At 40.6% G+C, this 26,927-nt stretch overlaps 1 protein-coding gene across 2 annotated transcripts in view; it reads right to left on the bottom strand.

The window, feature by feature from the left end:
* Positions 1–26,927, bottom strand: part of GOLIM4 (golgi integral membrane protein 4) — a 311,354-nt gene that overhangs the window by 109,657 nt on the left and 174,770 nt on the right. For both annotated transcript variants that reach the window (XM_085635164.1, XM_085635165.1), the window contains exons 5-6: positions 21,176–21,326; positions 5,081–5,163 (exon numbers count right to left, since the gene is read on the bottom strand). In XM_085635164.1, coding sequence (XP_085491290.1) covers positions 5,081–5,163; positions 21,176–21,326 — 234 coding nt within the window. The remainder of the gene's footprint in view (positions 1–5,080; positions 5,164–21,175; positions 21,327–26,927) is intronic.

Below are 26,927 nucleotides of genomic sequence, written 5' to 3'. Positions count from 1 at the left end.
ACAGGATGTATGCTGACGACTTTGTCTTGTTAAGTTACACAAAGGTAGGCCTGCAGAGGTTAATAAACTCACTGGGGAAGTTTTCCGAAACACATTCCCTAAAAGTCAGCCCTTAAAAAACAATGTATCGGCACAGGGAGGTCCACGGTGCTCATATACAGCTTCGAATGACATGCTGGAACCAGTGCTGGCGTTGAAATAACTGGCCTTTGATGCAAGCGGCACAATCCATGCACATAAATGGTCCATGTTAAAATCGAGCATCACCTGGCTAGCTGCGGTTAGAACTCTAAGGAATGCCCTGAACGGCCCAACCCTTCAACCATTAGCACAAGTCATTGCGACTAAAGTTGCTCCCACCCTCGCATATGGTTCTGAAGCCCTTAGGGGGCGGCCAGTTGAAACCTTCGAAAATTCGATTGTAGGCATTTACTGGCGGGTGTTCTGGTTGCCGCACTATATACAGCCAACACAATTAAGGCTAGAATTTGGTCTGTGTAGACTACGTCTGGGTGCGTAGATAAAAACAACTGCTATTAAATTATAAGGGCGCAGGAAAGCACTCTAAACAATGCTCTGTAGATAGACGTATCTGCTGTAGAAAAGAGACAGGCAAAATAAATATTTGAATTCAGCAATGCAAAGGTTACAATTAGAAACATTATGGTCGCTGTCTCTCAGTCAGGGGGCTTCAACAAAGCGGTGACTTCTGTGGTTGAAAAGACCTTGATGCTGGCAGACAAGGCTCCGTTTTCAAAAAGATCTCATGCTTGGATGACGATTAACAAGTATACATTTTTGAAATTAGAAAGTTACTTAGGAAACCCTATAGTTATAAGGTGAAACAAACTAATGGGCCACAGACTGGCCAACTTCGCTATCCTACAGAATTCTCCCCACTAGAAAAGACCTTTATAGAGACTGCATGTCGCCTGTACAACCTCATGAGGCAGGACATAATTCATATTCTAGCCATATGCCCGGTAATAGCCTGCCTCCAAGGAGAAAATCCAGCTCTTAGTGGATGATTAACGAAATGTATGACGTCTGCTGGGAAGAAGCTATCAATGCCACATCCCCCAGTCAGGCCTGATGAGGTGGAATAGCTTGAAAAGCAATCAGGGGACTTACAACCTCACATAGGGAATATCAGGATTAAAGGTTCAAAGACACTTTATTCGGATAACGTTGTATCCATAAAAGCACAAAGACACAACAACAAACAAGTTAAAAATGTGCAAATTAGAGAGTCATAATAAAACCATAGCAGCATACAGTATACGATGATCTTTGGGTTCATACAAATTAAAAAAATGGGTGATGTAACAGCTCAGGGATTAGACATCATTTGACATGCTCGAATTGCAATTCTCAAGAAAGTGCCTGTTGGAAAGACCAACTTTTCATCATCCAGGGTAAGGGAATATATAAAACCTTAAGGACTGTTATTAGTGGTATTTTACAACTGACAGAGCTTTTAATATATTACTATTGTGCATGAATTTAATCTATACCTTATTCTGCACAATCATGTAAACGGTGGTGGTAGATGGTTGATCAAACTTGCAATTAACAATGTTGTTGTTAGAATTCTTAGGTCATCATATTAGGAGCGCCTACTACCATCGGTTTTCCCAAAATCTAGTGTGGTTACCTTCTTGGCAAAAACAACATATTGAAATTACTAGGAATCAGTTTAAACTTTGATAAATGGCAAGACTGCACTTACTTTTTTGGGGTACTCACCCAGATTTTAATTATAAAAGTTTTAGTCCGTTGTTTACAATTAATGGGGGATAAAAATTAGTATTGCCACTTCTGGCACAAACTGCACTTTAAAATGTATAGGATTTTTTTCTTAAGCTTCTCAAAGTGGAAACATTGTAGCCAATTCTTTGGTCTATTGCCTCGCTGCCATTCCAGGTTGGCGTTGAATAATCTAGTGGATTTAATGGGCACTATTTCAAAGCAAGGACTACTGGATAACCTAGACAGATGCTTTCAAGGGTAAATTCACTTGAATAGACTCCACGTTCACCAAGATTGGACTCGGCTTGCACAGTTCCACCGAAAAGTTAAATCATCCATGTTATCAAGTTGTGTTGCTTTCAAGGGTCTCTGAGACAACACAAAATAATTTTCAAAAGCCACCTAAGCGGTAAGCTCAAGCTAATGGAAAGCAAGTTCAGTATCTTCAGCTCATATAAACAGGTGCTTCCAAGCGCAATAATTTGTCAGTCGCAGTGTGTGTGTGTGATGGTGAGAGGACCTCTTCCTAACACTCAGGAGTAGCTCTTCATGCCTAGGAAAGCATCATACATTTCCAAACCATACAGTTAAAGAACATGTTAAAAATAAAAGTAAAAATAAAAGTGGTTTTATAGGTTCTAAAATTGCTATAAGCAATCACAGGCTCATTCCCATAAGCTGTGAAGCCTGGTATTCTTCAAATAAAATGGACACAAACTCACTCAGAGCAGCCATGTTTTAATTGATTTCCGATTTGTGGTGGTAACTTCCCAATCAGGGCTCCGCATCACAAATAATATAGCACTGCAGCAAGCCAACACGACTAATTCTATTTGTTGCAATTTACAAAGCCTGAAAAGAAATATGAATAACTTTCAGGCATATCTGTACGTTTCTTTAGGGTATATCCTGGCCACAAAGCATGCCACATGCCCACATGGCAGTTCGGGCTGGACTGTTCCCATGAGGCACAGGGTCAGACTGATTTGCATATGGCCATGTCTGAACTGGGGTGGTGGAGTGAGCTAAAGAATGATGATGGATTAAACCCAGATCAGTTGACTGGGGGTGAGTGTTTGATTTGCCCAAACGCTCCGTCCATCATCCCCTTTGGTATCGACATGCCCACATTCCGGCAGGTCAAAGTTTAAAATCTAAGGCCATTAACTCAACCTTCTGAGATCACTAAAATGATTAGGAGTGAGGTGCTTTGTACCTTTGTTTTGTCTGAGGGCTACATAGGTAAATTATATAATTATACAATATTGTCAGAGCAAGCATTACCATATATTGAATAATCTGGAAGTGAGTCAGAGGGCCAAAAGTGAAGCTAAAAATCATGCAGGGCAGCCAACATGATTGTCTACAATTTTCTCAACTGAGAAAATGCCTCTAGAAACAACCCTATGAGTATATGGCCTTGATTTTCATGGATTTAGAAAGAGCAAGATAAAAAGGAGGCAAGGCATCAAACATGTTGGCTTGCTGCATTAATTCAAGCTGTAAAGGCAATATAGGTGGACAAAAGATAATAGGAGATTCTTAAAGGTTAAGCTCTCTTGACAGAGCTTCACTGGTCCCAATATAAAGATTATTTAACTCTTGGACATTGGTAACAAACAAAATCTAAGATGGAAAACAGTAGGGCTATTTTAGCTGCACTGAAAACCTGGTTATCTGGACTGATGAAAATAAATTATGGTTCTAGGGGCAATGATACTTGAATTCTATTGAACTGCCTGAAAAAAAGATGTGTGACAAGGTAAGGTAAGGCCCATAACACAGGATGCCTTTGGCTCATACGCTTTATGCAGATTTGAGTTAATATACAAAATGAGACTCAAAAAAAAAAAAAAAGGTGGCTAACTCAAAGTGCACCAATCGCTCATTTGAAACATTTAATGAAATATGTGTGATAAGTGTGTTCAGAAATCTGGAAATGCAATAGTCGAGAGGTAGCATTTTAAGTGCGGTACCAAAATTCCTTCTCATGGTAGACAAATCATAAAAAGGACATCCTTTTTGGCAAAATTCTTTTTCCAGTTCCAAGAAGAACATAGAACCTCATCCCTTTACTTCTATACTCCCTAAGAGTGTAATTGTTTTTGGCAGAATAGGAATTTCAGATTACACATATTATTAGTCATGTAGAGGTGATACAGGAGTTCTAAAACTAAAACCAAGCTAAGCACATGGAAATCGGACTCCTCCGCTTCAATCGGTAATTTGTTTTTCTTTCTGTCCAAGGTTAAGGACTCTGATATTTGACAATTTTGGTTACCATTACAGTTAAAGTTATGCATGTGCTATGAAAATCAGATAAAATGGCGGAGGGGGGGGGGGGGGGGGGCGGTAGATGTCAATGTCACCCGCCCTTAACTTCAGCTAAGTCTTGCCAATGCTGGAAGAAGGCAGGTTGAATTTGGTTAACCAAAACAGCGACATATGAAATGCCTGGAGAGTTGTGAACCCTATCAACATCCAGGAAACATATTAAGTACACATGGAGTCATCAATGATGTATTACGGTTCACTTAAGAAGCCCCACAAAGGGTGGCTAACACTTTGTAAGTTATTGGATTTAAGTTTCAATCATGAAGAGATTGTTTGGATAGTTAGGGTTAAGGTTGGGTTTCCTTAGGATTGGAAACGTTCCAAATTTTGGGGAAGCATCCTGAAACGAATATGGAGTTGAACAGCGTTGTGAGAATATCTATGATGATGTCCGGCATCAGTTATAGAACTGCCACTAGACATGGATCCAAAGGAGTACCTGATTTTGCCGTGATAAGATCCCACACCTCGTTTGAGGCAAGTGGAGCACAACTAGAAAAGGAGGGCAAGTCCGGGGTGACTACTAACTCCAGACTGTCGGGCCATGGTCAGTGTGTTGGGAATTCTTTGCAGTAGGTTTTGACTGTGATACTTGGACAAGTCAGTAGCAATTAAGTTTGAAGGTGGAGGACTCTGTAAATGACACTCTGATAAGAGTTCTTCAAATAAGGAATAATCTCTGTGGTTTCAGTCCTATCTGCATGTACCAATCTGTGCCCAATAATGGATCAGAATTTAAAATCATTGAGGTATTGGTAAGTCTTCATCAAAGTGAAGTTGAAACCTATAGATTTTTAGGTAATGTGGCAAACCAAAGGAGCCTATCAGTGAGTGTTGCTCTTAATTTATTATGAATAAAATTATGTATACCCCTTCTGTCTAGGTAGGACAGACATATCTTTGAAACCATTATAAAGACAATCTTCTACCTCAAAGATGGTTTTAAGCAGCACCAGCAGAATCAAATATACTACAGTAATTTGAAAAGGACATTTACCTTGACATCCTGGAGCTGAGTATGGACATCCTGATGTGCTCTTCTTAACTGCCTATTTTCTTCTTGTAAATGATAGACACTTTCTATGGAAATAAAGCAGGACTAATGACAGTCACTTTTCCACTGTATAATATCGAATGCTTTATTCCACAGGTTTATTACAATTGCATACAATCAGTACCATTTCTTCACTAAACATTACTTTAATATATGCTATCATAATTTTATTAAGATATTTCTGAAAACTAACAGTAGTTAACTGCAAAGAATTAAATAATGACTTTAACCAGGAATAAATTATTAGAATGCATCAGCCTGAATGCAATCATGCATTGAGTGATGTACTTTTACTTGGCATGTATGTTCCTAGACTAACAGTTTGTCCATAGTCCAATGTTTCACACATTATGCATACAATGTACTATATAATGTGGACTGCATCCATTTGGGGTCAATACTTTGAAAATCAATTTATAAAGTGAACTCCTATCCCATTCTATACTTTCGAATATTTATTTTAAAATATATATCACCTTCACATAAGGGAATATAAAATAACATAACAAGAACAACAACTCTAGATCAGGTGACCCTAACAAAATCAGGAACAAAAACTTTTAGCCAAGAGTTGACTAGCCAATTGAAAGCAGGAGACTTCAAGCCCCAGGACTCATCGGGCCGGGCAGAGAAAGCTCACGCACACCCCAGCTGTGCACTATTGCGCTGTTAAAAGCGCCCAGCAGTCCCGCAGCGCCGAACGTGCGTGGGCAGAACCTAGGCCAAGGGCAGACCCGCTCTGCCCTGGTCAGCACCAGGAAATGCGGTCTCCCTTGGCTCCACTGCTGGAAATTCTTTGCTGTCTGGCCTAACAGCCTGTGCTATATATGGTTTTATATCTATTCCTGTAATGATCGCTCCTCCTCTAATTTGCTCAATGGGATAGCCACTCTTGTGTTGATTAAAGCGGTAGTCAGTTAAGGACGGCTGAGCCCACAAGAAATTGGCTACACCTCTAGGCTCTGAGGCCCCAAAGCCACAAGGCCTAATCGCTTAACTTTGGGTTATGTTTGTTTATTGCCTAACCTCAGTGTGTTATTGACTGTGATTTCTTACTAAAAGCCTGTTTGTTGGTTATTTGAGACTTCTTGAAGGCCCCAAGGCATCTCAATCGACTTTGGAGGTATAGTGAAGTGCAAATTGGGTTCTAGCCCAGGGGTCTTTTCTGCAAAGAACAACGTTGGTACACTTGATGGTTATATTGAGAAGGAAGTGGGCTCCTTGAACAAATAAATCCGTAATGTTGAAAGAAGGCTTTCTCTTGGCCGAAGTGATGGCAACACCATGCCCGATTTATGTTAGGCCACAATAAGACAGGTGTTGTAGAAAGCCAACATGGACATGACACCCAGGATATTTTGACGCTGCCCCTGGATGACCGAGTGGTCCTTCGCCCATTAAAATGGTTACCTCCTCTAATGTGGCTCCCATTAAACATGCTAATTCTGCTTGTACTAAGCCAAAACAAAAATAACGCCATAATCAGTAAAAATGTGCCATTTTAAATCAGCCAAGCCCTGCAAGGTGCGAGCCCACATCCATCTATCGTATCTCATTGACTGTATTGAGGAAAGCTGGGCCATTTGGGTAAGGTGATCGAGGCATTTTTGGATGCCAAGCTGCAAGAAATATACTGTTGACTGGAGTCTATTAAGTCCAAACTACCTGTACTAACTTGTGGGCTGGACTCTGTATCTGTCAACTCGACTGTCACTAACACCGCTACTAGTCTGATGCGGGAGACCAACGGTGTCGCAGATGGGAGGAGGCACCAGATCTGTAGGTTACCTGAAGGTGTTAGTGACACTAACCCAGCTACAACTTGTTTACTACCCACCAAGAAGAGCAAGGGCATGGTGCTGGGCCATTTACTAGATCAGATAACGTGTTTAGACCCAGTACCCGTTTGGCTCGGGAGTCCGGCTCCCCCTCTAGGTGTGATCTACCACCTGAGGTCTCTCCTTTAGTCATCGTGTTAGGTGATGTGCAAACCTTGCTACCGGAGACTGTTGAGACCACGGAGGACCTAATTCACAAATCCATTCACTGGATTCATGAAAATGTGCAATACCAGCATAAATTATTTTATGAAGTTCTCTTGGCAAAAAGGGTGGGATGGGAAGGGGAAGATACAAAATAAATTTCTAGGGGATTCTATAATTCTCACCTTCAGAAACCCAAGTATAGCAGGTAGCTTAATTGGGGTTTTCCTCTCATGGGTATTATATGTCGGGCAACATCAAACTCTTGCTTCTTGGTTATTTTTATAGATACCCGACTAACCAATCATTGAGCACGGGGGCTACACATGCTGTTAATTTAGTGAGGCAGCAAGCGTTTAACATTCATGTTCAGAACTGCTTTGCACCCCTGGGAGATTTGGCTGATATTGATTGACTTGGTGTTGGACAGGCAATGAGTGAGCCCACCCTTCAGGAAATTAGCTAAGTCCAGGCCATCTAGTCCTTGGCCGTAGCTGTGGAGTGGACAACGTAAGTTCTATACCTCCTACCCTTCCCCTGTTGCAAATGAGGGTATAGATCGTGTTGAGGGGAACTCTGCCAGCAATTCTCATTCTACCCGCCAGGTGAAGCTACTCTACTGGAATATTGCTGGTTTAGCGAACAAAGTTGAGAATAGAATTTGTGTCACCTTCACTCAAAATTATGACCTCATTTTTTTCACGAGACTTGGGCTTTGGATGTTATAAGTGTGGATGGGTTTGTTACCCATATGATCTCCGCAAACCCCTCCCCCTCTGAGAGGACAAGTGGTGGCCTGTTGGCATATTTCCGTATTACCCTGGAAAGTAAAATTAGTGTGATATGCACTGGCAGCTCTTTAGCTCAAGCTTTATCTACTTGCCCAAATGACAAACATTGTTTTTATTAATTTCTATAATGGATGTTGTGGTTCTGATACCAGCCCCAATATCAATAGGTTACTAGATTTTATTTTGGGCCTCAACATTGGACTGGCTTATCTACCTGCGCTCAGGTTTCCAAATTGTGGTAGGTGGCAACTTTAATATAAAAGTGGGTTTTATGCAGCACGATTATGCCTTAACTATTTTTTATTGGTTTGCCTATGTGGTGCAATACAACACGTGGATCATAGAGCCAAACCGCTATCAAACTTTGTGAAAATGCTAGATTTATCAATGTTTGTGAAGCACCTGATCCCTCGGATTCCACAAAGGCTACCTATTTAAGGAGAATTATGGATTAATTATTGACTACATCTTTGTAGTCAATAATTGTAGTAAAAAAAGTATTTCTTTGTATAGAGTACCACAAAAGCAAGTAAAATGTTGTGGGAAGAGAGAGTTTGGGAAAGTTTATTGATGGCATCAAGAGCCAAAGACAGCAAGCGCTTTTGGCAGCAGGTTTCCCCGAAGAGGTGAATTTTTTATGCAGAAGCCACACTCTAATATCCCTCCAGAGGAATGGGTCTTACACTCCCCCTTTGGAAATCAACAGAAGTCAAGCATGTGGGGAGGCCCTCTATGGAGCTGATATTTGGAGACACTGTAATCTGGAGATGCTGGAGAGTGCTGAGAATATTTTTCTCAAATCACTATTAAAAATTCCCCTGAGCACTCCTACACTTTCCATCCGTATGGACCTAAGCTTATGAACCATCTACGATATTGCATCCTTGACAATGATCCAATAGTGGCTAAGAGTGCGGGTCATAGAAGAGCTAGAGCCCTAGAGGGAATGGCTTTGAGGCTTGATAGAGGGTTTGTGTGTTGACAGGATCCCTTGGTGTGCCTATATAAAGACGTGGTTACATAAGCTAGGCTTAGGGGGCTTCTAGTCAAATCCCCTGGATCTACCACGCAATGCTATTGAAAAGCTCAAATTGGTCTATTGGCATCTTGTGCTGGGAGAGAAATTTTCGAAGTCAACTTCGGGTAGCTTGACTGATGTTTTTCTTACATTTAAATGTGCCTTTGAGTTTCACATGTATTTAGACATGGTTATCAAACCTTTTGCAAGGGCACGCTTTGACTGGACACATTACCGATAGCTACTCTTACTTGCCTGTGGAAGAAAGGGCTAGATAGATTGAATAAATGGCCAAAGGGATGTGAGGCAATAGAGTCAATCTAGCATGTTCTATTGTTCTGTGGGGCCTATACAGAGCAAAGCGCCCGTTGGATCAAACCACTGTCTAAATGGATGAGTTTTAGACAGCATCACAGCACTGAGAATTTGTAGTACAAATACCAGTGGCCCGTTTTTTTTTGATAATCAACTTTATTGATTTTATGCAAACACAAATTACAAACAGTAAAGCATAGGTATCAAATCTATACGTATGACCTCCTGACAGCATGAACATTGTTATGACAGTAAAAATATGTATCATTGCACAGATATAGCGTCAGTAGTGTTCCAAGAACGGGGACAGCAGCAATCATTCTAGCATACCTAACCATTTACCCCATACCCAACGATATTTGGCCGGGCAGCCTCGAGCTTCATATAAGGGAAGTTTTTGTACAGCGCACAAGTCCACCCCCCTGCGCCATGTAGAGATTTTAGGTGGGGCAGGGTTTTTCCAAACCATCGCTATGTCGCGTTTGGCCACTACTAAGGCAGTACCCAGAAATTTCATATCCGCCCTCGACCCATCCAGACCCTCCGTGACACACAGTAGTATGTTCAGTGGGTTGTGTGGAACCACCCACCCCAGCACCTCCGTGAGCTCTGTTTCTAGTGCATTCCAGTAAGGGGTGATGTGTGGACAGGACCATACCATGTGAAGAAAATCTGCGCGGTCATTCCCGCTACGTGCACAGGAAGGATTCGGTGTAAGCCCAGCTCTGTAGAGGCGGGTGGGAGTAAGGTAGGAGGCGTGGAGATAGTATAGTTGAACCAGGCGAAGCCTGGCCGAGGTCGTAATGTTTCTGGGGGCTATTTGGGCATCTCTCCAGTCCTCATCTAGCGGACCCACCCATGCCACCCATCGGGACTTCAGGAATTCAACGGATATTGGACCATTATTTATTAATGAGCGATAGATCCGTGACACGCTCCCTTTCCCCAGGTTCCCCATGGTGATTTGAGCTTCAAAGGGGCTTTGCTCTGGCAGGGACGTGCCAGGTAGTAGATGTGAGTCTAAGGCATGACGATGTTGCAGATATCTATAAAATTGGGATGGGTGGAGTATCGCATCGCTGTTGTAGATCTGCAAACGAGCGGATGTGATCACTGACTCAGACGTCTCCCAGCAGGGTGATACCTATGCGGTCCAAACTGTGAAAGCCCGTTAAGCCACCCACTTCCCGCAACCATGTGCCATGCGTGGCCCGTTTTTTTAACAGCAATTTAGTATGTGAGGTCTAAGATAATTCATGTCCAAGAAAGAATCCCAGGGAAGTTTTGAAATAATCATTGCTGAGATGGTTGTAATTTGCTTCTATTACCTTTTACTCATTTTGATTGTTTGCATATGTACATATATGTAACTGATTTTATGCATTTTACTTGTGCTTGATAATATTGTATAATATTGCCTTTTATGCTTGTTTTATTAACCAAAATATAGGAATGAATGACAATGACTATATCTTTATCCCCAGAGTCCTTATGGGATGGGTGGCAAGGTGTGGAATGGAGAAAACTTCATTTAGTGATCACAACCACCTATGGTTGGGCTACAGCGTCTCTAAGGGGGAATATAATCCTAAAGACGCATCTTTACCAGTAGTCAAGTCTTAAGGGCTGAGATCGGAACAAAGGCTTGACATAAGTGCCACCAGGTTGACACTCCTCCACACCGATCATTTGGATATGCTGAATGACTGTTTATCCCCACTAGGCGACCAGCAGGCTGTGACAAACCAACTGTCCAACTGGGGCTTACACTTAATAAGTTGAAGCATAAAGCCCATTCGATTGGGTAGCCAGGAAGTAAAGTAATTTGATACATCCTGTAGAACGGCTTCAAGAGAGCTTCATAAAGGCTTGAAAGAAAAACAAAGGAATGGTTATAAGGCACAACTGTGTAGAGCAGAGTATAAAATGGCCCTGCGCCTTAGGTGCAAGGAGATCCAAATGGACTCCTGAGGTAGGCTGGTTTTGGCCAAAAAGATTCCAGAGCATTTTGGAAGGAGTTCAACGTTGTTGGCCCATTGGCATCAACAATAAATCTGTTACTACCATAATCTGCCCAGAAGCTTGAGTTAACCACTTTAGTATCATATATGGATCTGGTAGGTCCTCAGGGAGTAACTAAATAGATGTGGCTTTTCCTCTTTCCAAGGAATTTACCACAGAAGAGATGCGGGAGGCAATTGTAAATTCTCCAGCTAACAAAGCCCCAGGCCCTGATGGAGTTTCCATGGATCTGTATAAACATCTACCTAATTTCTGTGCTCTACTATTATGTAATAGTTTTAGTTCCCTCACTAAAATTGGGCAACCAGGCTCCTGGCAATTGGCAATCATCATTCCTATTTTTTAAAAATGGGGATCCCCAGTCGCCTGGCTGCTATCAGCTAATATCTGTGCTGGATTCTGCGGTCAAGATTGCAGGGAAGAGTTGTGTTGGAGTCGCGTTTGACTTGGTTTAGGGAGTCTGACACGCTATCAGAGGTGCAGTATGGATTCAGGGAGGAACTGGACATAGTGGACCAATGCCTGAACTTAACTTGCTTGTCAGCAAGTATACTATTGTGAGGCAGGGCTCCATTTACCTGGCCTTCATGGACCTGTCCTGCGCCTTTGACAGCATGGTAAGATCTAAGCTACGGTTCATTTTAACCGACTTGGTGGTAGATGCGGGGTTTGTTGACTTTTGCTGGCCTTCTGCAACGACCTCTCGGCATTCATTAGGTATGTGCCTGCTGGTGAGGGTACCACCAGTTTTAATTTGGGGAGGGGGTATGCCATGGCTGCGTTTTGGTTTTAATTATATTCTCAGCCCTTTCTAGTTGCTCAACGGATGTTCCCCAGATTGGTAGAAAAAGGATTCCATCATTACTTTATGCAGACAATGCCATGTTAATTGGGAGAACCTATAATGGTTTGAATATTATGGTCCAGGAATTTGTTATCTTCGTGGGGTCTTTCAGCCTGGTCACTTATCGTTCTAAAACCTAGAAGATGAAGAGTGTACATCTCAAGGGTCATCCTTTTGTTTCTATGCAGGACTTTTCTTATAAATCGGCATAGATTTTGATGCCAGGCGGAACTGGGGACCTGGCAAGTGTAAAGCCTGCTAGAGATTTGTTAGCATGACAGGCTATATTCATAGGTTAGCATTGCACATAGGCAGAAAGTCTATATTCATAGGTTAGCATCGCACATAGGCAGAAAGTCAATGGCCCCTTTGTTGCAGGTCTTTAAGAGCAAATGTCTTCCTATCTTTACCTATGGGGTTGTTCGTGGGGATATTCGAACACCACCTCCCTGCAGGGTGAAGAGAATAGGGCCCTGCGGTGCCTCCTGCCTCTTCAAATTATATTGGGCATCAAGATCATGGGATTGAATATACAGAGGACTGTATCAAATTGACCCCTCTTGCACTATGGTGCGCAATTTGGGTGAACCTGCATGCTGGTATCAGCAGGGAGGTCATCATCGATTGTCTCTCTTGTGATAGAGGATTGAAAAGCCCTTAACTCCAATATGTCGCAAATGAAATGTCTAACTTGGGGAGGCCGGAACTCTTCTCTAACCCCACTGCCATGACAAAATCTGACTTGGTTTGGGTTAAGAAGATGTTTAAAAACAAAACATCAGCATAGAGAGTAAATCTGCGATCTTAAAGTCTACTGTAAGGGACTATGAGAAGCCCTAGACTCCCCTTTTTATTGAGTCATATCTATCATGGGTCAACTGCACATGGGATAGAATTCTTCTAACCAGATTTAGACTTTGTTTTGTGAGGTGGCATTTGGGTGTTCCCATTGGCCAATCTGCCCAAGTAATGTGTGAACTTTTCCATGTGACGAGTTCTCCCTGTAAAGCATGCTCCATTTTACTTTTTTCTGTCACTTTTATATGGTCTATACAAAGATTTGTAATCCTATATTAAGAAGGAGCGGCCAGAGAAGATTTAGTGAAACTATGCTTTATCTGCAACAGCTAAATTCTCCCTCTCTTTGTGTTAGTGTTTGTTCCTTTTTAAAGTGTGCTATTATGAAAAGAAAATCAATGCTTTAACTATTAGTATTCTTAGTTACACAGAGTTCCTTTAAAAGTTGCTTAATTTGGGCCTGTCTGCCAGAGGGGTTGGTCCAAAGCTGTAGGAATTCTTGATTCTTCAGGATGCCCAGTTTGGTTATGTGATAAAGGATTTTAAATCAATGTACTATATATTTTGAAATGTGTTTTATCTATTTATGTTTTATGATTTATGTATCTTGTGTCGTCGTAATGTGATAATACTTGAACTTATTTTTTTTGCCTTGTGCTTTTATGGCTGCTTCTTGTAGCCGAAATAAAGTTTCTATACAATACGACTTGGCAATTGATGACAGCATCATTTTGGATGGTTACATTTCGTAATAATTATATATTTCTTTTAGTATTTCATTAAATTAGTTATTCTACTACACATCATGTTGGTTACTACCCTCAGTACAGCCTTAAGTGTCTATATTGCACAATTCTAAAATAATGGTGCTAGCTATAGCTTTCTACCATATAGCAACTGGGGACAAAGAGAGGTCATGTTTTCCGTTCCCAATAAAAACTGCAAAATAATAACCATACTGTAGGCATAATTTGGGATTAATGTCTCTTACAAAATGTCCAGAATGAAAACACTTCATCACTTAGGGCGGATAAGTGGGCTTTCTCCTCCACCTACATGTTTATAAATGTGTGCCCAAGCCCTATGGTACTGTCACAGTATTGACAGAAGAAAATATAATACCCCAATATCAAAAAGTAAATAATGGAAATTTCCAGCGCAGTAACATCTGCCACACACCACCCAATATTTGATTGGAGCGGCTCAAATCAAATTACTGGTTGCACTGTTGATAATAACATTACACTGACTATCAGTGCAAGCACTTAATCCCAAAAATGCATTTGCTAGATTTGAAATGCTGTTGCCCCACATAATAAAAAAACATTTGGCCGAGATGAATGGCGTACATTAAAGGAGCATCCGAACACCCTCTCAAACAATACTGAAAAGTTGTCAACTAAAAGAAATGCTTGTTGCCTTCTACATTTTATTTTACAGGACAGAAGACCACAATAGCATACAATTAATGTCATTATGACTGTATCCAACTGTTTATCATCACAAAATTTACCACATAATCGTTACTGGTAACTGAACATATCATGCTTAGGTTTGCTTAAATAAAAGGCAAGAGGTCTTGTTCGACTATATCCATAAATCATAAAACGATTAGGAATGCTCTACAACAACAAAAAACAGTACGTTAGAATACACATCATAACATGGATACAGTGCAATATATAAAACAACATGCTTTATAAAAATTGTAGTTTCATCATACAGCCACAGGTCATAGGTGTGTAGAAGCATCCTGTTAAAAAAACACTGGCTGTGGATTAGACCACACTTAGACCTTTTCCAGAAGTCCAGAAGAATTAAAAGTTGACTTGTGAGGGTGGCAAATCTTCCCCCACAACTCTCCCCCATATGAAGCTGGTGCCTGGACTTTGGCTTTACATGGTAAAAGTGGGTGGCTGAAAGCAGAGCCATTAACCTTTTTAAAAGTATACAAAATATACACCCTGAGAGCTAGTAGCCATAATTAGTGACCTTCTGGGTAATTATGCAATTCAATCTCCTTTTTCATTACTACACAAGCCCAGATAACAAAAGTGTGAAATTAACACATTTTGTCTTGTTCAACTTAAATGATTTTCTCACAGAGTACACGTCCATGATAATCAAACATTTCCAGAGTGTAACCAATCCAAGTTTGAAGTGAAATTTATAAAGTTCCTCTCTACAATAGGATTTGTTTGCCTCAATGGTCGGTTTAAGAGGAATATACTGACAGCTCAAACGTTCTTGCATGGGAACCAGCTTTGCCCAATAGATTATCTGTTTGTAGAGGCATGGTTCTTTGAACTCTGCACAAGTTTTGAGGTGCTAGAAATAGGAGCAGCAACCACTGGAGCTTACAAACGGCCATAGCTCTAGTCCCACCACATGGGGCGCGGCTGATCCTGATGGAAGTAGACTTTCCAAAACAATTAACTACAACAATAGACTAAAGGTCTTACAATTTTTGAATGGTACTCTGAAACCATTGCAGAGGTAGTTAATTAGTTGACCCCCAATTAGTTAGGATGTGTAATAACGAGGCCAAAAAGGATAGGCCCTGCCAGTCTCTACAACAGCTGTGGTTTGATAAGAAGTGCTCACTTGCTAGAAAAGAGCTCAGGAAACTAGGAAGGTCCAGGTGCTCCTTGGAACCTACAAATTGAATAGAGGGTTACAACTGTAGAAAACAAGCATTTGCAATGCAATAGGTCTCACATTTACGTGAGTTTGAGCTATTGACATTGCAAATAATGCCTTTTTTTTTAAACATAAATAAAAGGCATTGTTATTTACAATGCCAATAGCTGAAACTCTCGTAACTGCGAGACCTATTGCATTATAAATGCTTGTTAGTAAGAAGCTGGTACTGTGGTAAGAGACCCAGGAAAGGGACGGGGCTAAATTCGCCGGATCTGGTAGCTTTTAATACGGGCTGCAGGTCCAACCGGACCATCCGACCTCTCTGCTTTTGGCTGCTTCGAGAAGCAACCGAAAGTGGGGCCGCACCGGTCTAAGGAAGATTGGGGGCGGATGCGAGCCTGGACTGAGACTAACCGGAAGTGTTATCCGAGAGATGTAAGTGGATGTTCTTGTTAGACTTATTTCTTGATGCCCATCAATGCACTTTTCAGGCTGCAAGCAGTGAAGGGAAACATGCACTGTGGTCAGCGTTGGTCCACATTTCCTTTTAGAAATGCACCACTGGATCTTGCGTTGCTCGTTCCTATTTAACTCGGAAATATAAAATTATTACGAAGTAGAGAGTGAGAGGCCTGCAGGGTTTATTACGACGATGGCGAAAAGATGAGACCGTCAAGTATTTTCCTATGCTTTATAAATGACTTTGTTTCACCACTTGTGGATCTTTCTTGATGAACGGACGATCTAGCCTTATTTTGTGGCCGGTATACGGTGGTGGGGCCCCCCCATTTGTCAGGCGGCCAACCATTTTACCCCCAGTCTGCTTCACCATCAGGGTAACGAGATCTGTTGACATCTGAAACTGCCTACGTGAGGGTAGATGAATTGGAATTAGTATCCACAAGGATTGAAATAGCCCCATATGCTGAAACCTCTATTAAGTTCTAGGACCATAGGAAGCCTACCGAACTGTCAGTGATGCCAGTCCCTTCGGAAAACAAAAGAGGGACCCCTGAAGCCTATACCAGTATGGCATCGGCCATTACAGCGCAGAAAACGCCTCCATCACAGTTGTGTGGTGCATATATTTTGTCGTTGAAGTCACGCGCATTGTGCACAAACAGGAGGGAGGTGGGTACAAAGTAAAGCACAACACTGCAACTAACTAGGAAAGTGAAAGCGCGCCATGTGCGAGTTCTGCTGAAACGCCGGCAAGCCGTACACGTGCACATCCCCTGTACGGGCGCGTGCACATCTCCTGTCCCCCTTCGGTAGAAAATCGATGACAAAAGATCTCGCCAAGCGTGCAGCGCATGCGCTGCATCGGTAGGAGAGACCTAAAGAAGTAGTACGAGGCCCTGCTTAGACCTACGAAGCATTTATTTTATCAGTTAAATTGGGACCTTATGATTAGTACTCTAATTTTTCGGCAGTCCCCCCGATTGACTCTGCCGCTTTCATTGACTTCTGCAGCCGAAATGACCATTGCCCTATGTCGACACCCCCTTGAGTCTGCTACACCCCTCTCTTCTTGTTTGGCCCTGTGTAGCACCCTCTCACTCCCTCTTCACTCCTCTTCCATTTCTAATATGCAAACCATCTCAATGAAGAAGTAGGGCACTGATTGTTTTTGGATCCACTGTCCCTCTCTGAGTTTCGACTCGCACATCTGACTTTTTGGTACCCCCTTAAGTTCTCTTCCCCTTGTCCGGTCTCCCAGACTTGACCTGTATTCAATCATCTGTTTCTTTTCCCCCCTCTGCCATCTATGCCCCCATGACTCGTTTTCTAGGTTATCTAATTTTGCTCTATTAACTGATGTATTCATGTAACACTGTTTTTTTTTCCGATCCTATGTTTTTCCTCGAGCAACTCATGTAACTATGTAACACTGTTATTTTTGTAACGATATTCCTCATGTGAAGCGCTCTAATACCTCCGGGTCTAGCCAATGCTACATAAAACTTTTCAAATAAATAAATACTCTCCAGGATAAGGATACGAGAGAATTCTCGAAGCTAGTTTGGGGGGTGGGGGAGGGGGTGAAGCAATGTGATCCTCCCAGTAAGGTAGACGGTTCTAGGAAATGCTTGGGTAACTTACTTAAGCAATATCTATAAGGCTAGGAAGGTAATAGTGAGATAATTGGCCAAAATTGGGGCAGGAAGTGTTGGAGACTATCTGTACAATCTATCGCCAAACTGATAAACTTCCTAAATATAATCAAGGCAGCTGAGCAGGATAATCTCCACGCAATTGTAATTAAGACTAACCCTATGTGGTGGGTAACTTTCTTTTCTAAAAGCACTTATAGACATAACTAAGTCCAAAATATATCCCCCTAGCTGGAACGGTGCAATAATCAAACCACTACATAACAAAAGGGAGACGGATGTCCTTGGTTACTTTTGCTTGATAAGCCTGCTAGATTTTGGTGCAAAATTGTAGTCCAAGTATATACTCATCTAATTTAAGAACTGGATTGAGTGCAATGATATAGTTGAAATTGAACAAGGGAGCTTCAAGAGTGGGCATTTTACGATGGATCACGGATTCAGCTTGTGGGCCCTAGGGCAAAAGGCGAAGGACTAAAGTCCTCTGGACTAAATCATGACTGCAGGCTATTCCCCTTAGCTTATTAGTAATCTTGCAAGAACTACACTATCAGAACTGTGCCCAACTGGAGCTTGACTTAGACAGGGCTTGATTGGAAAGAATACATTTAGAAAATGGGTTAAGGCAGGGCTGTGTCCTAGTCCCCATGCTGTTTTCCCTGTTTCTTGCACAGGTGTTTTGGTAGCTACTAAGTCCTTTTCATCGAAAATAGGGGGCAGACATGTGCTGTCCCTCCTTTACACAGACAACCTGGCTACTTTAGACCTGAATCAAGTAGGACTACAGACAAAATTGAATACATTTAATAGGTACTTTGAGGTCGACAAACTTAAGGTGAACTTAGAAAAAAACTAAAATAATCCCCTCTGTGAAAAACACCAAACTGTTCAAGTGGTTCCTGGTTAATAGGATGGAAGTGGTTTCCTCTTACGAATACTTAGTATGATGTTCACCAGAAAGCTAAACTGGGCCCTAGATAAAGAATTGGTTAAGACACGGGCAGCCTCAAATATAGGAGACCTAGTACGTTTTAAAAATACCTTTGGTGGCCCACTATGGACCCCTCTTGTGACAGCCTACAATGCAATGGTCCTCTCACAATGTCTTTATTGGGATGAAGTACTGTCCCTAAGTATGGAGGGAAGTCCGTAGAAGTGTGAGAACGAATATTTGAAAAAATTGTTAGGTCTCCCTAAAGGTGTGATGAGTCCGGCAATAAGATTGGAAGAGGATCTGCAGGCCTGGAATTTCTTGGCCTACAAAGTAACCTTGCATTTTGGGATAAACTCTGGACCTCGGAGGTACAGATGGTATCGGTTCTTGGTGCTACTGAGATTGGAAGGAGTACCTAAGATGGGTGGCGCAAGTCAGAAATAAAATTAGGTAATATTGCTGGGACCTTAAAAATTGAGACATTTATGATGGCTGAGGCCTCTCACCTTTTGAAAGGTGAATTAAATATGGCCTGTAGAAGGGAGTCAAGACTGGCTGATATGGAGTATTTAAGGAACAAACCCTCAGCAAATTATGTGCTGGAATCCTGGGAAAATCTTAGAGTGTTCCTGATAATATCTACTCTTATATGTTTTCAATTATTAAAAATCTCGAGTGGCTCTGTATAGCCGGTAATTGGGAGTCGATAAATGTACTGCATTTCAAGATGCGGAGAATAATTGCACATGTGGATTGAGGTTTCAAAATTTTAACGTGCATTTTTTAATAGTTTGAAATACGTTTTGGTTAGTAATGTAAGGACTCTAGATCTAAGGTTATTTAGCTGAGTTATTGATGAATCCTAGGGTGCTAAGGAATGAATGGATACATAGCGATAATCGAGTACTCAAGATTTGATATCGGTACTGGGGGGGGGGGGGTACAGTCACTAGATCATGCCAGCACTTGGCATGGGTGGGGGGGTGGTGGCAGGAATAGGGTTAATTTTAATGTATAATTCTAAACTGTATTTATGTACACAATGATTTAAAGACAAGTGTCTAAACATTAATAAACTTGAACTTAGCTTACATGTATGTTGATTTATTCTAAATCTTTTTTCTTACAATACTACTCGAACAACAAATTTTCACTGCAGTAGTTTCGGAGTATAAATGGCTTATTACAGTGTTTACATTCAAATATACGATATGCCTTATCATTGGATGTAATCAGCACACTACATCATTAATAAATAAGCTGAATACAGTGGGAACTAAAGGGGTCCTTACTGATTTCAATACTCTTCATGTGGTCGCCTTCGGAGCCAAATCTAAATTAGTCTGGTTTCCCGGACGATAACAAAAGGTTTTGTGAGCCTAGGATCTATGCTCCTGGTCAGAAGCAAGTAGAAGGCCATGTTAGAAACAGCACTCCTAAATCACTTCACCTTGGCCAGCCTATTCCCTTGTGCAGCATCGTCTCAAGACACGATTCAGAACGAACAACTTAATCCCTCCCTAATGTTGAGCCCACACTCCTCTACTAGTACCCGCTTCATATCAATTTCAGCCCTATTATATAATTTCTATTCACTGTACTTAAACTTTTCACACAGCTTGTCAAGATAAGTTAAAAGCTTTTTATTCACATTGAACTTGTTCCTCACCTGCACTTCTACCAAATACACAGAGATAAATGTATTACTTTCTCCCTTGTACAGAGATCTGTACAGAGATCTATACAGATTGCAACTGGAATAAGCAGTGAAAATTTGCAGCAGCTCTCTGACTTATGGTCTTGTGGTAACTGGATGCTCGTCATTCACAGTCTTTCTGCAACAGTTTAGTAAACAATTTAAACAGGATTTTTTTCCTTAGGATGTAATTGCAAAGTGGCATCAGAGATCTAAGGGCAACAACTTCCACAAATCATTCATGCTCTCAAACCCAACACAGGACATGCATGCTCTCAAACCCAAGACAGGACGTATCTCAGAAGTTTAATGACTCCCTCCAGATACACCAGCGGTAAAAAGAATCAGACTATGATGGCCACTTTGAGAAATTGCTGGATTATGACCAAAATCAGTAAGTCATGTTGACTCCACCCATGGTAGACACACAAAGATAAAACTTTGGTTTGAAGAACTTTCTGAACCCATCCCCTAGTTGGATGAATAATGCAAGGCTTGAGAAACTAAAATAGTTTCACACTGCAAAACATTTGTCTTTTGGAAGGGTCTCTGGTCTGACAAAATTAAAGAAATCAGCCATGAGTGGAAAGAATGCCAAACACTGGATGCTCTGTAAAGTATGATGGTGCACAACAAATTAAGAAGCAGCCACTAAAACATAAGGGTGAATAGAGTGCAGCATGAGCAACCAGGGGATTCAGAGTGAAGGTTTTGATTCAGAATCATAAAAATGATCACATTTAAGACAAAGTGAAGTATTGCAATGACTTGAAAAAACAAAAACCAGATTCAAAAGAAAAAAGTTGACATTCTCCAAACTAATTACAAAACAGTCAAAACAAAAATACCAAACAAAATACAGCAACATAAAATTCCCTTACCTTTAATTTTGGACATTTCTTGCTCTTTTTCCTGCTGTAACTGAAAGTATTTTTCTTTGTGACTGCCCAAAGCTTTTGTCAGATCCTCACCAAGCTTTTGATGCTCAGTCTGGAGGTCACTGTGCTGCTTTCGGAGATCTTCATGTTGGTTCTGAAAATACCAGAATTAAGCATTTTACAAAACTCAGCAAACATACAAGAAATGCATTCTTACTCCTAAAGTTCCTCTCTTTACAACTTGTTATAAGCTTTCCAAGTAGATAATAACTGAAAATATGGCAAAACTACAGTGTAGTGAGAATAAAATGCCCTGTTCTCCCCTATGCATGTAGCCTCTCCCCAATGGTCCATAAATAACCACTGACCATCTGGGTTTTACTTTTACTATGGAAAAACAAAAGTGATGGACACACCCAATGTTGTAAAAGAATAAAGCCGGTGTTATTTGGTGAAAAATAATTAAAATATTGCAACACATTTAAAAAAAATGTAATCACCTACTGTAGAAACCTATGTGCACTTAATCGTAAACCCTATCAATTTACAACTCTCACTATAGACAGAACAATCACAGCATAACAGCCAAGCAATACAGTTTCTATGTAGTCCTTTGGCTTCACGGTGAAATGCATCTTCTACAGATGGTTAAAGTAGCATAAACCAATGCACCTAAATATGCATGCTGCAAAAGTAACAGTATCAACTAGTATAATCTATAACTAACAGCCAAATTTGTGTTTATTGTTGTACTTATGAGTGTTTCTCAAGGAGACAACTTGTCGCAGGGAATAACAGTACACAACATCTCACACTACTTCTAAAAATTCATATTTAATTTTGGATGTGTTCTGTAATTCATTATATGCATTTCCTCTCCAACACAACATATTGCAACATTTTTGTGGCAACTAACAGCTTGTGGTCCTAGATGATTTAGTCACTGTATATTATTCTAGCCAGGAGAGCGGCAAATGTATAATGAGGGCCCAACCTATGCAAAACTAATAGCCAATGGTTAGTCCATTTCGAAATGGGTGCAACTTCCTAGCATAATATGGTAGACACTGGGGCTCCAGGAGACTAAAGTGAGAAGGACTAGATCATTTGTAGGAAATAACTCAACCCTCTTCACGTCTACGTCAGGAACCCACAGAGGCAGCATACATCTTATTTATTGCTGCCAGGGTAAAACGCTTCCTTTGTAGGACTTTGAATTGCAGCAAATTTATATATATTGTAAATTCACTCTCATGCTTCCATTACTGTGCAAAGTTTACAGAGAATAAGAAAACTGCAGCATAATAGTGGAGATAAACTACAGAAATCAGACAAACTAGTTTTGCAGGACTGCCTTCTTGGACTACTCCCCTAGAAGGAGTAACTATGCAGGGGTAGCCCCAAAATAATGTCCCTACAGTAATATCAAAGGATGCATTCCCTGGAAGCATTTTGAAGCCTGCCAAGCTCTGCAAATGCAGAACATGCGGGCAACAATGAAATGCTTCAAGTACTGCAGATACCGTCCAGGTGATTAAGAAAAATCAATTTACCTCTTATAGTACATTTTGAATTCTTAGTCCAGTGTACCCTCAATCACCTTAATTTGGAAAGGTGGTAAAGCAGGAAACAGATTAAGAGAGACTGGTACATCACAGGGAAGTGAAACGCTTTCAAAGTGTCTCAAGGCTTAGGCCAGCATGAAAACGGATCTAGATTGCTTGCAGAACTCAATAAGCCAACAAGCTGGTAGTTCATATAAATCAAAGCAAGTACATGAAAACTAATTAAATCTGATTTAACTATAATGGAAAAAATATGCGGGGAAAAATTAACTTGAATTAAGCGTTTTGAGTTATGAAATAGTACATAAAGACTGAGAATGTGAAATGGAATTCCCCCTTACAATGACTGCTCTCACTGAAAGTTTGGTCTCCTTTACTTAAAGATGTCCGATAGCTTTAAAAGCCCAGGAACAAGTGTGTCTTAAGTATGCAGGCTTGACACCAATGTACTGCACTATTGGTGCTTGCGAGAACCTGGATTCTGAGTGTAACAGTTTAACAGTTCTGTACCATCTGGGCACATGTATCAAACCCGGTCGACAGTCAGCACAGGATGTCTCAATGGGGAGAGTTTGGCATTCAAATTAAGAGTGCACCCTCAACGTTTGTCCAGGTCTAGCTAACTGTGGCTTGTGTACAGTCTGCATCTTAATGAAATATATAATAGTGCCAGCATTTCAAAGTTATGCCCTTATGCCCCGCATAAATCACTATAGCTGTGGCCATTTAGCACCTCCACAGGGTGGTTGTGCTTTTGGGATAACAACTGCAATAACGCCATTGGATCGGTACCAACCGAGCAACCAGGTAGCACCGACCAAATTTGGGAACCAGCCTGTGCCATGACGTAGTCCCATATAAAGTAAATCTATTAAGCTAGTGAGTGTTCACACTGGGGGCAGGGTGGAAGGGCAGGTCCTTCTAGTTTCCAGCTTTAGGAAGTCAAGGTCTAGCAGATTCAAAATGGATGGTCGAGGGCGAGACCATTCTTTTCTGAGAAGAACATGATAAAGAGATTAAGCGCTTTTTTCCAACAATCCATATTTTTACCTGTGTAATGTGGCAAGTTTTTACAAGGGGACCTGCTAATAGCTTAATAAACTGATTGAAAGACTTATTGTATTTTTGAAAAAATGAATAAATATTTCCTCTTTACTATTAATCAATTACTACTGACAAGAAATACAAGTTTGGTTGCAGCTGGTAATACTCCAATTTCCCGGAGTCTTTGATTCTTACATAGCCATGTCAAATTTGTTTCCACTGTACAGGTGACGTTATATGCCAGACCAGGTGAAGCACAGTAATGCTTGCCCTGCTTTTACCTTACATTGCCTCCCCCCCCCCAAAAAAAGCCACACGCACACACAACGGAGCTAAATGTCCACTAAGGTAGTAAATTATCTATTTATGGACAAACAGTCTGTAGTATTACAAAAATAGAATTTCTGCTCAGACCGAAGTACAAGTGAAATTCCTTTAACCTATCACAATATTTTTTAAATACCAAAGGCATTTTATCTTTGATGTATTAAAAATCCTAGGCAAGATACCAATGACGTGAAATATGGACATCTCCTCTTGCCTGGTTAGCTATGCTAGTCTAAAGCACAAGAAGCTTTACTGAGAATAATTTAACCAGTAAAACAAATGCTATGACACTGTTGGGTAAAGTTTTTCCTGTTTTATCGTCCCTAAATCAGCCTCTCACTTTACACAGTACACAATCGCTTCACGACAACAGAGGCTAGAGATATTCAAGCTCAAGGACATCTGTGTAGCATCGCAATATTACACTACACTCCAGCTACTGCAACTCCCTGGCTCTCAAAAAAAGGGTATGGTAGAGAAAATTGAGCTTTCCGAAGTGGTTAACGCTCTAAAAATACGGCAAATGCGAAAACCAGTGGTAGTGACGGCATCCCTACTGAAGTCTCTAACAATATTTTGCAGAGGTGGTTCTTCCTCATTTAACAGCTATGTTCAATCAAATGGAGAACCCCAAGCCTTTTAAAGAGTCTATAATAGTCAGCTTTCTAAAATATTAAAACGCTGCTAATGTCAATTCTTATAACCCAATAAGCTTGTTAAATGCAGACTATAAGCAATTTACGAATTTTTGGGCGGAGCGGATTGCTTAAAGGGCCCAATTGATGATACATTAAGATCAGAATGAGTTACTTCCTAAAGATCTAGTTCTGCAAACATACATTTTGTGATAGAAGCAATGGATTATTTTTCAGTTAATAAAGAAAAAGAAGTGCTTTTAATGATGGACGCTGAAAAGGTATTTGAATTAGTAAACTGGAAAGCGTTATTTTAAGTTTTAGAGAAAGTTGGATTTGCTGTTCAATTTTTAAATAAGCTTAAGAAGCTTTATTATTAGGCAGAGGCAAAGATCATTGTTAATTCCAGGGTAGCTGGGATACACAAGATGAATAAAGGCACTGGGAAGGGCTGTGTCAGATTCCTTTTACTTTTCTTATAGAACCCCTGGCTATCAGGATTCATAACGATTAATCAATTCGGCCACCAATATAAGGGATGACGTAAATAAAGTCATTTGCCGATTACATTATTTTATATTTGAGAGCCAATTGCGTGAATATACAGGAATCTTTAAAGGAAATTGCAGGTTTTACGGTATAGGGAGCTACAAAATAAAAGCAAAAACTGAACTTTTACCATTTAAAGCACTATAAATGGATCTTCCATCTAATTTGCAGTCGATTCCTCAGCACCTTATTCATTATTTAGGAGTTTACGTCACCAGCAATTTTTACAACATTTTCAATTGAAGTATAGCACGACGCTTAGCAAGGTATAAGCACTACAAGAGGTTGACTCTCCTACCATAGTCTCTGATTGAAGGGTAGCCTTGATTAATAAGTCTATTCACCCATTATTTCCATTTCTATTTTAAATCTCCCTGTAAGAATTCCCAGTTCATATTTAAAATAACTTCATTCAGTCTTTAAAAAACGTATATAGCACAATAAATAGCCTAGGGTGAGGATGACAACTTGACATCCGACAGAGTTATGGGTGGGTTGGTGCTACCCCATCTACAGGGCCACTTTTTAGATAACATGATTCAGCTTTAAGTAGCATTCATAGTTTTCAATAATTTTTTATTACACCTTTTGATCAAAGAGAGAGCAATGAAGTAACCAGTGTTTTTGAAAACGGCAACATTTCCTTAAAATAAAAAAAATAAAACAAATTAAAAAAAAATCAGGATATAAGGTACTAAATGTTTTACAATTGCGTATGTGGGCACTATTTAGATTCTGGGATGTTACAGTATGCCACGCTTTTACTCGACTGCAAGATTGTGAATTTTTTTTTTTATTATTAAAAGCAACATTCCAATCATGGAAAGCCAAGAAATTTAATACATTTGGTGACTTTTATAAACGGTTTGAACTTGATTAAATGGGATCAAATGTGGCAAAGAGAATTTGATTTTACAGTTTAGTTTTAAGCAAATATCGTTTTTTTTTACATTAAATGATCAGGAAATGAAGGAAGAAACCCATTTGTTAATTCATCTTTAGAGTGAAAAACTCAAAGAGTCTTTTTCGAAAATACTCCAATCAAACAGTAATACCTGAAATCTACATACCAACTGTAGGCTATTGGTGAGTGTCAATATCGCTACTGGTTGAAGTATAAAAAGAAAGTCATTTTATCAAGGTGGTTAGCATTTTATTTGTCGCATAGGATGTTTCCATCTCACCCTAATCAATGTTTTTGATGCAAGGTAAGCGATAAAGGAGACTGGGTACATATTTTTTACATGTCCCAGATGAATATATGTTGTTATCCCGCATACCATCACTCTGCATTTTTCACAACGCAAATGCTATTACTCCGCGATACCATTACCCCGCAAACTTTCACTCCACATATGACTTTACCACGCGCATGCCTTTACAACGCAAAGGCATGCTTGGTGAAGGCATAAACTGTGTAAAAGTGCTTTACCTTAATTAATATATCCCTAAACCCACCCTGAACCCCAAAAATACCCCAGCACCCCAAAACCTTAACCCACCCTGAACCCTAAAACTTACCAAATACACCCCAAAACCCTAACCCACCCGGACCCCTAAAATTACCCCAGCACCCCAAAACCTAAACGCACCTTGAACCCCAAAAATACCCCCTACACCCCAAAACCCTATCCC

This window comes from Triturus cristatus, chromosome 11 (genome assembly GCF_964204655.1).
Source record: "Triturus cristatus chromosome 11, aTriCri1.1, whole genome shotgun sequence".
Lineage (NCBI taxonomy): Eukaryota > Metazoa > Chordata > Amphibia > Caudata > Salamandridae > Triturus > Triturus cristatus.
Note: the sequence above shows the minus strand (reverse complement) of the source record. Positions and strands in the feature narration are given on the sequence as shown.